The following is a 12,771-nucleotide window of genomic DNA, read 5'->3' on the forward strand; positions in this document are numbered from 1 at the left end:
CAACCATGCTAACAGTAAGGAGCGGGACACAAAGGACACAAAGTTGCATAGCTATGTGAGCCACGGTGCTAACATTACACTCACATTTTAACAGCAACATCATGCTTGGTTAGCCTGTTCGCTGAAAAACAAATGCAAAGATCAAAAGGTCTGTGGCTCAGAGATCCAAGCTTTATTTTAAGATGTGTAGTGAAGCCTTCTATTTTAGGGGCGCACTCATCTAGCTGGGGCGGGTCAGAAATGGTTTCATGTCTATGAGGAAGAGATGTTTTCTTCATGACATCAAACAGAGCGCGTTTGAGTGCCACTTCTATCCAAAGTGGAGCAAACAAGTGAGGGAGATGATCGATGTGGTTCTGTCGACACAAACTGTATTACTCTTAGAACATCATTCAAAAGTACTTTTGCTTAATAGGGGAGCTTTAACAAGTACTTTTACTCACAGTACTCGTGCTATCATGTTTATTTCTCATATTCTGTGGACATCATCTCCAACTTTGCAGAAACAGTTCCACTCGCAAATTGACGAGCTGATTGAGGAAAGTGTGCGGGACATGATCCAGCTCCTGGTTGCAAAGGTGAGAGGTCCCATGTTGCTCGTGAGGAGATTCAGTTGTTCATTTATCATCCTCTGCCCTTGAACATTTCTAGTTTGTTGCCATTCTGGAGGGCGTATTGGCAAAGATATCCAGATATGATGAAGGCACTCTCTTCTCCTCCTTCCTCTCCTTCACGGTGAGATTCCACTCTTTTGTTGCACTTGAAAGTGTTGTGTTCAGCATCATGATCATGTTGACAGCTAATTGGTCAGACTTCAACATGTGCTTAATCAGAAACCGCAAAAGGATAAATGTGCCGTTTTATTTACACAAAACGTTGTAACATGGAATGCTGTTCATGAATCGCTGGCACACAAAACTTGAAATGTTGTAACATGAAATATCACAGCACAAAACGCTGTAACATGAAACGCTATAACATGAAATGGTGTAACACAAAACATTGTTACGCAAAACGCCATAACATGAAATGACTGTTACACGAAACTCCGTAACATAAAACATTGTAACATGAAATGCCGTAACATGAAACACTGCCACACTAAACGTTGTTGCACGAAATGTTGTAACATGATACGTCGTAACATAAATTGTTGTAACATGAAACGCCGCCACACGATACTTGAAATGTTGTAACATGAATCGCCACAGCACGAAATGTCATAACATGAAGCGCCGTAACATGAGATGTTGTAATATGAAACGGTGTAACATGAAATGTTGTTATGCAAAATGTCTCAGCACGACACATCGTTACACGAAATGCCATAACATGAAATGACATTGCTACATGAAACGGTGTAACATGAAATGTGCCATAAAATGCCATAACACGAAACGCTGCCACGTGAAACGTTGTTGCACAAAACGTTGCCATAACTTGGACTGTTGTAAAATGAAACCTCACAGCATGAAATGCTGGAACATGAAACGGCACAACATGAAAAGTAGTACAACATATGTCAGCACAAAACATTGATACACGCAACGTTGTAACATGAAATGTCGTAACCTGAGATGTTGTAACATGAAACACTGCCACACGAAACTTTCAGTATTGTACCATGTAACGTCACATCACAAAATGATGTAACACGAAATGTATCTGCATGAATTTTAGTTACACAAAACATTGTAACAGGAAACGTAACATGAAACATTGTACCTCGAAATGCTGTAACACGAAACGCTGCCACATGAAATGGTGTTACACGAAACGTTGCAACACAGATTGTCATAACTTCAACTGATGTAACGTGAAACCTCACAGCCCGAAATGCTGCAACATGAAACGGCATAACACGAAAAGTCTCAGCGCAAAACACTGTTACACTAAACGTAACATGAAACGTCGTAACATAAGATATTGTAACATGAAATGCTGCCACACGAAGCTTAAAATATTGTAACATGAAACGTCACAGCACAAAAGGCCGTAACACAAAAAATAACACCAAATGTCTCAGCACCAAACATTGTTACACAAAACGTTATAACATCAAACGTTATAACATGATACGTCGTAGCATGAAATGTTGTAACATGAATTGCTGCCACACGAAAATTCAAATGCTGTACATGAAACGTCACAGCGCAAAAGACATTGTAACTCGAAACGTTGTAACAAGAAATGCCGTAACATGAAATGTTGTAACATGAAATGTTGTAACATGAAAATTCAAATGTTGTAAGATGAAACGTCAGAGCACATAAAACATAGTAAATCGAAACGTTGTAACATGAAACGCCGTAAAATGAAATGTTGTAACATGAATAGCTGCCACACGAAAATTGAAATGCTGTAACATGAAACGTCACAGCGCAAAAAAACATTGTGACACGAAAAGTTGTATCAAGAAACGCCGTAACATGAAATGTTGTAACATGAAACGCTGCCACACATAACTTGAAATGTTGTAAGATGAAACGTCACAGCACGAAAAACATGGTAAAACAAAACGTTGCAACATGAAACGCCATAAAATGAAATGCTGTAACATGAAACGTCGCAGCGAAAAAAGACACTAACACGAAAAGTTGCAACATGAAACGCTGTAAAATGAAATGTTGTAACATGAAACGTCATGGAACAGGCTAGCCTGTGTATTCTCTGAGAGGAGGCCACATTGGAAAAAAGAAGGTGCCATCACGTATATTTGAAATGCACGTTTGTTGTGTTTGTGTTGTTTTCAGGTGAAAGCTGCGTCCAAGTATGTGGACGTACCCGTAAGTGCAAGCCCGGACTCATGTCATATCTGACTTGCTGCCACTGATTCTTCCATGTTGCTTTGCTTTGCTGAGCAGTAAGTCAGCCTGCTGTGTGTTTGTTTTTGCAGAAACCCGGCATGGACGTGGCCGACGGCTACGTGACCTTTGTGCGCCACTCTCAGGACATGCTGCGTGATAAGGTCAATGAGGAGGTGTATATAGAAAGGTTATTTGATGTAAGTAAGATGCCGTCTCCTCCACTCCGGCAAGGGAGGGGGCCCTACAGAATGTGGCAAAACAACAGGGCAGAGAGGGATAAGTCCCATTTGATATTGCGAGACCAGGAAATGTGTTTATGTCTGTCCTTACTGTCCTCTTCTTCTATCTATCAATCTCAGCTGCTGCCCTCTGCATTCTGGTCTGCATTGCCACAGTGCTTTTGGGCCTTTGTCTATTAAAAAAACAACACGTTTTATTTACAAAGAGTCCATAAAAGCATCCTCCAAAAAAAGGATTATATGAAGCAGTGCTCTCTGGCAAGAACATACAGTAGTGACATCGCATGCATGCACATTGCCCTTCACTTTATTCTACTACACATACAAAAACTTTAGTTTGGCATATTTTCTTTAGGTCAGGGGTGTCCAAAGTACGGCCCCGGGGACCGAAAGTCATTTTTACGCGGCCCTCGCCGGAAAACGTTTGGACACCCCTGGTTGAGGTGGGGTTTCATGTGTTGAGAGCACTGTCTTAGCCGAAGATAATCCTGACGGGATACATTGACAGTAATGTGTCCTCCATGTGTGGTTCTGAACGACACATACTGCTGTGTTGTGTGTGCTTCCACGTCATTATTCCGAGACGCACATCCCTGCGGGTGCGTTGACGGCTTTGCCAGGAAGTGAGTCGGTTCTCACTCAGAAGTTTTTGTGCAGGAGCTAAGTCAATCTATTATTTCTATTTCTTTACTTTTCACTTTCTGGAGTGGCTATGCTTTTGTGTGTGAGGAGGCCCACGCTCGGCCCCTCCCTTGTCTGTGTCCTCACTTCCTCCTGGTGTCCTCTGTGTGGCCCCCAGAGTGCTCACAGTCATGTTCTCTTCTCTCTGGTGATTTCTTTATGGAGTTGATGCTGCTGTTTTCAAAGTGACTTTAGGATGTCAGTGTTTCTGCTTTTTTTCTGTTTTTTGTTTTTGCTTCTCATCTGAATGCATTTCCATCCATGCACTTGTGCATGCACGTGAAAGCCATCCCTCGCTGTTGCACTGGCTCTACTCGATCTCTCTTATTTCAACCCTTTTGGTCTCTTCTGATTAACACCATTCCTGCTGCCTCCTCCAGTGACAAAAAACCCTGCAGTGGCTTCATTTATGGGACCAAAATCTGTTTGCTGAAGGCTATTTTTACGGCTGTTCCAACTGTGCATGTGAGCGTGTGGACTGAATTTTTAAATAGTATTTTTTTTTATTTGTTGAAAACATATCCATTCTGGGGTATCGTCCCCATCAGTAGCAATAGTATAAATAAATAAATGCCCTGGCAGAGCAAATCTGTTTAGCATGTCAGGACATTTAGAGCAACAATACTATCTGACAAAAACTAATAAATAAAAATCATAAGTCCACACAGAAAAAAAATAATTACACTAATAAAATATAAATTATGCTTAAAAAGTCGTACAAGAAAAAAGTTGAGATTTTTAAAGAAAGAAATGATGTACGTTTGAGGACAAAAAGTCTAATTTTTTCTTAAAATAATGGCAACATTTGAAGAACAAAGGATGTTTACTTTCCGATGAAGAAAAGTTGTATTTTGTTCAGAAAAAGGTTTTAATATTATAATTGTAAGATTTGCAGTCAGGTTGTATCAAGAGTATTAAAAACAAATTCTTTAAAATAAAAAAAAAGCTGTTTATTTTCATGCTTTTCAACGTGACCAACATTTTAGCCAATCACACACCTGAAGGACGTGTAGAGAAGGCACAGTGACGTCGATGTGGAGCGTGGACTGCGAGTAAATCAAAGGAAGCAGGCGAGCACCAGGGCTTCTTAGCCCATTAATGGTAATAGAATCAATCAATAAATCATTCACATAGGGCCACACTGAAAAAATATCTATACTAATAAAAGAATTGCACAAATAATTATGCTTTAAAAAAGTCATACATTTACAAAAAATATTTTTAAAAATATTTAAGACCAAAGTACGTTTATTTTGTGATTTCAAAAATTCAGAAAAAAGTGGTAATATCATAATTGTAAGTCAGTTAAAGTCGAACTAGAAAGAAAGTCATATTTTATCAAGTGTAATAAAAAAATGTCTTAAAAAATGTCATTTGAGCTCGTCACACACCTGAAGAAAGTAGCGTGCTGAAAAGGCACAGGAAGATCAACGGTGCTTTGAGGACAGAGGGACTCGTGCATGTGGAGCGAATGAGTACAAGAAACACTGAACAGATAAAAAGTCAATATACTGCGAGAAAAAACATGGGGATTTTTGAGGGAATTATTTGTTTTCTGGGAATAGTAATATGTGGAAAAGGCACATAAACGTCAGTGGTGAATTGTTGTGGACTGCCAATAAATACTGTAGGAGAAACTTGTAAGAGAAATAATATCGAAATAATAGTTGGCTTACGGAGATAAACTGCTCAATCTTTGCCCTTTGCAAAAAGCAGAAACATCAAAATGTAGATACCACATTTCATCATTTTAAAGTAGCGGTGTCCAAAGTGTGGCCTGGGGGCCATTTGCGGCCCGCTGTTATTTTTTTATTGTCCCGCGACACATTCTAAAAATATAATTTAAAAAGAAAACCAACAACAGCAAAACTGGTAAAATATGCAGTAATTTTACAATAATTCAGTCAAAATATTAAGAAAATGTTTAGAAAATATTTGTAATCTAATGAGGGAAAATAACCTCATTTTAATAGCATAAAGTTGAAATATTAAAGAAAAAAATACAAGTATTTTTTAAGTCGTAATATTATGAGAATCAAACAGCAAAATAAAGTTGTAATTTTGGGGAAATTAGCTTAGATGGAAAAAATTCTAATATTATGGGAATAAGGTGAAAATATGGGAATAAAGTCTTAATACTACAGGAAGAAAATTTACAAGAAGAAAGTTGAAATAGTTCGAAAAATGAAAAGAACAGATGTCATTTTACAATAATAAAGTCAAAATATTAAGAGAAAAAATGTCGTAATTCAACGAGAATAACCTTGTAATATAATGAGGGAAAATAATCTCATTTTAGTAGCATAAAGTTGAAATATAAATTTAAAAATATGTTATTTTTTAAAAGTTGGAAACAAGCAAAAATTGTCATTAAATTTTTGGAAAATTAAGTTGGGGAAAAAAAATGATAATATTATGGGAATAATGTGAAAATATTATGGGAATAAAGTCTTAATATTACGGGAAGAAAATTTACAAAAGGAAAGTTTACATAGTTGGAAAAAAATGCAGAAATGGAAAAAACTGTTTTACAAGAATAAAGTCAAAATATTGAAAGAAAAAAGTTGGATTAAATTTTACGAGAATAACCTTGTAATATTATGAGGGAAGATTTTTGTAGCATAAAGTTGAAATATTAAAGAAAAAATACATGATTTTTTAAAAAGTTGTAATATTATGAGAATCAAACAGCAAAATAAAGTTGTAATTTTGGGGAAATTAGCTTAGATGGAAAAAATTCTAATATTATGGGAATAAGGTGAACATATGGGAATAAAGTCTTAATATTATGAGAAGAAGAAGCAAGAAGAAAGTTTAAATAGTTGGAGAATTAAAAAACAAAAATGTGGAAATGGAAAAAACTGCTGTAATTTCACAAGAATAAAGTCAAAATATAGAAAGAAAACTGTTGGATTCTAACGAGAAGAAAGAAGTAATTTGATGAGAAGAAACTGGTAAAATAATGTCATTTTAGTAGCATAGAGCTGAAATATTTGTGTTATTTTTTCAAAAGTCGTAACATTCCAAGAAAGAAGCAAAGCAAAATAAAGTGTGTTCCATTTGTCACAGCCGTCATTTGCACCCACTGTGCATGCGCAAGCAGAACGGCTGTTAAAACAGCGTTAAAAGCTACAGCGTCCCTTTAAGTGTGGCCACTCCCCAGCTAAGAAAAAACACACAAGTGAAAAGTGGCACTTATCTCTGGTGTTGCATTGTTTTCTCACATTATGTTGGTTGGCATGTTTTTTTTGGAGTCAAATAATCTTCCTGTGTACATCTTCTAGCATGACCCTCTTCCTCCTCAGACATTTTGCACATAGAGCAGTCTTCCTCAGCACGCACACACCCGCCAGGTCTGCATGCACTACTGCACGCTCGACAAAGTGGACTGTGAAGTGGACAGGCATCTCTCTACATACTCGGACACCCCCCACCCCCCTCTGCTCCCACTCTTTGAGTCCAAACCCTTCCATCCATGCACCGTATCTACGCTCAAGCAGAACAAGCAAACATTTGGACCCAAAAAGGGGTTCTTTTCTTGATCAAGGCTGCCTTCACACTTGTCACGCGTGGCTCGGGTGGTGCGTTTGCTGTGGGCCTCGGTCCAGTGTGGTCACATGACAAAAATAGTAGCAAACCACAAGTGTGTCCGCAGCCAAAGTGTTGGTAGCGCTCTTCTCTTCCATTTTACTTATTCCTACTTTGCTTTTGCCAATGAAAGTCTACGCGTGGTCAGTAAAGGCAGCATTTCTGTCAGCACATTCCCCCTTAATGCCTCCTTTCGCGGCGCTTCACTCGGCTTTATTTGCACTTTTTTATCTGCAGATGTCAAACTTCTGTGTGGCAAATGAGTGGAGCGTCCACTTTGCACGATTCATTCCTAAATATCTCTCCCACGCTCACACTGCCAGGCCCAGCACAGCATTCATTCATCTAAAGGCCCTATTTCTTTATGGGGGGGTGCTCGGGCCGATAGGAGGGAAATACGACGTCATACCGATACATTCGATAACATTAAAAATAGCTCAGATGAACGATAATTTAAAAAAACACTCCAATGAGATTCATACTATGCAGGTGAGCAAATCAAGTGCTCCTCTTTTCTCCTGCTTGTGACGTTAACGGCCTGTCGTAGCTTCCCCTGAGCTTGGGTTGCCAACCGTCCCTCGAAAAACAGAATTGTCCCGTAATTAGAAGCAAATGTACACGTCTCTCGTTGAGTTGAAACGGGACGCACGTCGTCCCTTTTTACCGCAAGGATGAGAAATAATGCGTAAAACGTCAATGGAATTCGTGAATGGCGAGCGCTTGATATCAAATTTTACGGCAAACTTCTTCTCAGCGCTTTCCTACGACGGAGTATTAGCGCCACATTTAAACCAAAAAGATAATCTCGGATTTTTACAATAAAGTCGTCAATTTATGAGAATAAAGTTGTAAATTTCTAAGAATAAAGTCATACATTTATTAGGAAAAAGTCCTAAATTTACCAGAAAAAAAATTGTAAATTTTGGAGAATAAAGTTGTACATTCATAAGAATAAAGCCATGAATTTATTAGAAAAAAAAGTAGTAAATTTACGAGAAAAAAGTCGTACATTTCTGAGAATAAAGGTGTACATTTAGGAGAAAAACATGGTAATATTACGAGAAGAAAAGTGGTAATATTATAATAGAGCAGAGCTCCTCAGGAAGGAAGGAAACTTTCCTCTTGCTTCAGGAAAGCTTTTATTTACAACGTGGCAGCAAAACAGAGCAGCTGAGCACAAACACATTAGCATGGCTAGCCCTTCTCACGTCCGCCTTCCTTACCTTAGGCCAAAGGTCACATAAGCCCCCCCTTTGCATAGCTGTCTCGGGCAATGCCTGTTACATAAAGTTACACGTGTTTTCCCGTAAATGTATGTAAGATTCAGAGTGCTTATTGTCATGTGCACATGTTTCCCTGTGCAATGAAATCCTTCCTTTGCTGTCCACTCGGAATACCAGCATTAAAAGAAGTATTGTAAGTAGTATAAGTATGAGAATAGTAAAAAAGAGTGTAAAAATAGATAAGACAAAAGTAAAATGACTTCATTGTTGAAATCTCAGATCATTTTAAAACTCGGTCGTAACAGGCATTGCCTGAGACAGCTATGAAAAGTGGGGGACATATGTGACCTTTGTGGCCTTGGGCATGTGGAGGGGGCGGGGTAAGGAAGGCTAGCCATGCTAATGTGTTTGTGCTCAACTGCTGTGTTTTGCTGCCACGTTGTAAATAAAAGCTTGCCTGAAGCTTCCTTCCTGAGTTGCTCTATTTTCCCTCCGACACGTGTGACGCCATGACGCGGAATATTACCACGTCCTTCTCCTAAATTTACCACTTCATTCTCGTACTGTTACGGCTTTTTTCCTTGCAAATGCAGAACTTTTTTTCTTGCAAATTTACGACTTTATTCTCCTGAATTGACGACACTTTGTTCCCCACGTGTTTGTGTTACACCAAGCATGCACCTAATTTAATTCTATCAAAATCCTCTTTCAAAAAAGCAAATAATCACCACGTCAGTATGGGTGGCGGCTCAGACGGCCTGGCCGACAAGGTTGGGGTCCCTTATTTATTTTTCAGGGAGGGAAGTGAGGACAGGACGTCAACGTCACAGGCGGGAGATAAAATGATTTGCTCACCCGCACACTACGGGTTATCTGGCCTCATTGGAGCTTTTTATTTTTTAATGCTCAGTTACCAGAGCTATTTTTAGTGTTATCGGATTTATCTGTATGACATCATAATTCCCTTTCATCAGCCCGATAATTATCGATACAATAATGCTCGTACAAACCAACAGGTACAGTTGGTCAAATCCTACTTTGTCCTTCTTCCCTGCGGGTGTGAAAAACTACACAACCGAAATGAAAAAATAGCAGATGTAAAAAAGTTAGAGGTTATCTGTAACATGTCTGTCTTGAGAAGCAGAAACTTTGGGGAAAAAGATGTTGCGCATCTGTACTTCATATGATCCTCGTAGGTGCAAAAATGCTGATTCGTGTGGCGGGCGGCGCTGAGGACCGCTAGCGATGTCCCGGCTGATGAATGAGTGCAGCATTAAGAGCTCAAGCCTTCGTCTAAAAAGCATTTCTTCAGCTGCTCTCGTTTAAGATGTGTTCAACTCTAAGGCGTGACGCACGGTGGGAGTCATTATGGGCCATGGAAACACTAGATGGAGTCCTTGCTGCATTGGACTCAAACAACAGGAGCCAAGCAAGGAAAGATGCAGCACTCGTTGTTCAATGAAACGATCCATCCAGCAGATGGGAACGCTCCGTGTGCGCCACGTGCTTCATTTGGCTAATTCCACAATTTATGACGTGCAGCACTGCAGCTTTAATCTTGTATTAGAATTGTTATTGTTTTTATTGATATATATTATTTGACAAATAGGATATTTTTTTGAGAGCACAACTTTATTTTTGTAGTATTATAGTTTTATTCTCATACAGTTATGACACTTTTCTCATGACAAGTTATGACAATTTTCCTCAAAATATTACCATTTTTTACTCGTAAAATTTTGACTTGATTATTGTTCTGTTATATTTTTCCTTGCATTTTAATGAACTATTTGATGATGATTATTATATGCACATTTATTTAAAAAAAAATCAGACTTTTGCTCATGCTATTAGGTTTATTTTTGTAATTTTATGGTTGTTATTATTAATATTACAATTAGGGCACTTTTTAATGGTACAACTTTAATTTTCTTTATTCAAATTTTATTATCCAACTTTTTTTCTATGAATATTATTATTATATGCAAGTTTATATTTGAAAAAGTCTTATTTTTGGTCATGATAATTGGTTTATTTTTGTATTATTGTTATTATTATTGCAATTATGGCTTTATTAATAGTGCAACTTTATTCTAATTTTATTATCCAAATGATTATCTGCGAATATTTATTATTATATGCAAGTTTGTTTTTAAAAATGTTTGAGTTTTGCTCATGATATTAGATTTTTTTAATTGAAATTATTATTATTTTATTATTACAATTATGGCTTTTTCAATAGTGCAACTTTATTCCAATGTTATTATGTAACTTTTTCCCCTGATAATAGTATATGTATTATTATTAGTAGTAGTAGTGGTAGCAGTATTTTATTTATTTATAATTCAGAGTTATGATTTTTTTTAAATAGTACAACCGTATTCCTCTCAATTACCCTTTACTTTGATCAAATTGATTTTAAAAATGTTGTTACAGTATATATTTATTATTGATGTTACAAATGTGTCCTTTTTTCCCTTTCAAATATGCTGATGTTCTTGTTTACTCGAATGATTACAAGATCATTCTTGTATTATCTTCTAGTATTGTCATTAGGACTTTGTTCTTGCTAATGCAACTTGATACTCATCATTTTATGTCTTTATGTCATATTTTCGTAATGGTCAACTTAAGTTGACATCATGAAAAACAAAATGATTTTTATGATAAACATTGTAACGTGACATCGATACAAAATGCATTCTGAGATCGTGTCGACGTTTTCCCGGTCGTGATGTTAAAAGTCAAAGTGTGTAGCAGTGCTGGTGTGTGTGTCCTTGCTGGAGAGTGTTGTGTTGTGTGTGTTGCAGCAATGGTACACGGCCACCATGAACCTGCTGGGCACGTGGCTCACTGAGCGCATGGACCAGCAGCTGCACGTGTACCAGCTCAAGATCCTCATCAGGATCACCAAGGTCACGCTCCTCACGCCAATCATGCTCCGTGTGTGTGTGTGCGTGTGTGTCTGTGCGCGTGCGCGTAATGTCACGTATACTGACATGACTTTTCTGGCCTCCCGCAGAAAAAGTACCGCGACTTCCGTCTGCAGGGCGTCCTGGACTCCACGCTGAACAGCAAGATGTACGACACGGTGCGCAACAGGCTGACGGTGGAGGAGGCCACGGCCTCCGTGAGGGAAGGGGGCATGCAGGGCATCTCCATGAAGGACAGCGACGAGGAGGACGAGGACGACGACTAGAAGCCACGCCCCCTTGTCCTTTAATCCCACGACCTGCCCCTCACTTAATCACATTTTGACTTTAGCCTGGTTAACCGATGCATGTATCAACTCAGATAGCCACTCTAGGACCTCGTTGTCAGCTCCACGTGAAGGTACGATAAGAAAAACAGTGAAAAAAGAAAAAGAATAGTGCTTTTACTGAGGATAAAAATGTAAAAAAATAAGCATTGATTGGCAGTTTAGCTGTGTCATCATCATTCATTTGGAAATCATGTATGTGTTACTAAGCAATATGGAAGAAGGTGTGTGTCCAATGCAAACTATGTAAGTATGTGACGCTTCTTTGTCCTGCTCATTCAGCCGCGCGCGCGCGTGCGTGCGGGCGTGTGTGTGTGTGTGTGTGTGCGCGTGTGCTCGCGTGCGTGCAGACCCTCCTCTTTGTCTTGGCTTTGGGAAGCGACGAGAACCCTCAGTGTTTTGTTTGCGTCACCCGAAGTCACGCTTCGACCTTCGACCTCAGCACGAGGGCATTCTAGAGATGCAATATGCTCCGTTTTTTGATAACTGGGGGAAGATTCTATTTTTCTTTCTGGCGTTTTGAAAATGATGTCTCCAAACAGGTTCTATTTTAATTGAGTTGCACTTTTACAGAGATTTAAAAAAAAAAAAAAAAGGAGCGAAAAGAGTTTTTTTAAACAAGAAATAAGGACAAAAAAAACAACACACCAAAAAAAAAACAGTCGGTCTGTCTTTGTCGTGCGTGTAACCGTGTGGAATGACATGTCTGCCATCTGTTTGTTGTCCTGTATATACGATATAAATATATATATATAAATATTAAATGCTGTACATTGCATTCTGAGCCATCGCTGCATGCCTGTGGGTCACAACCCCCTCCCCAACCCGACCCGACACCCCCCCAACACGTTTTATGTTTTGTGTGTCAGTTAGCTGGTGGATTCATTCTTGCTTTTTCTCTTTTTTTTCCTTCTTTTTTTCAGTTGTAACATGCAAGAGCTGTGGCACTCCAAATAAAAATCATTGTACATGTG

At 38.6% G+C, this 12,771-nt stretch overlaps 1 protein-coding gene across 10 annotated transcripts in view; it reads left to right on the top strand.

The window, feature by feature from the left end:
- The window catches only part of cadpsb (Ca2+-dependent activator protein for secretion b), a 92,424-nt gene extending 79,653 nt beyond the window's left edge, over window positions 1–12,771 (top strand). For all 10 annotated transcript variants that reach the window (XM_054783782.1, XM_054783776.1, XM_054783783.1 and 7 more), the window contains 6 exons: window positions 504–578; window positions 652–735; window positions 2,754–2,786; window positions 2,897–3,004; window positions 11,349–11,453; window positions 11,561–12,771. In XM_054783782.1, coding sequence (XP_054639757.1) covers window positions 504–578; window positions 652–735; window positions 2,754–2,786; window positions 2,897–3,004; window positions 11,349–11,453; window positions 11,561–11,737 — 582 coding nt within the window. In that variant the 3' untranslated portion in view covers window positions 11,738–12,771. The remainder of the gene's footprint in view (window positions 1–503; window positions 579–651; window positions 736–2,753; window positions 2,787–2,896; window positions 3,005–11,348; window positions 11,454–11,560) is intronic.

This window comes from Dunckerocampus dactyliophorus, chromosome 8 (assembly GCF_027744805.1).
Source record: "Dunckerocampus dactyliophorus isolate RoL2022-P2 chromosome 8, RoL_Ddac_1.1, whole genome shotgun sequence".
Classification (NCBI taxonomy): Eukaryota; Metazoa; Chordata; class Actinopteri; order Syngnathiformes; family Syngnathidae; genus Dunckerocampus; species Dunckerocampus dactyliophorus.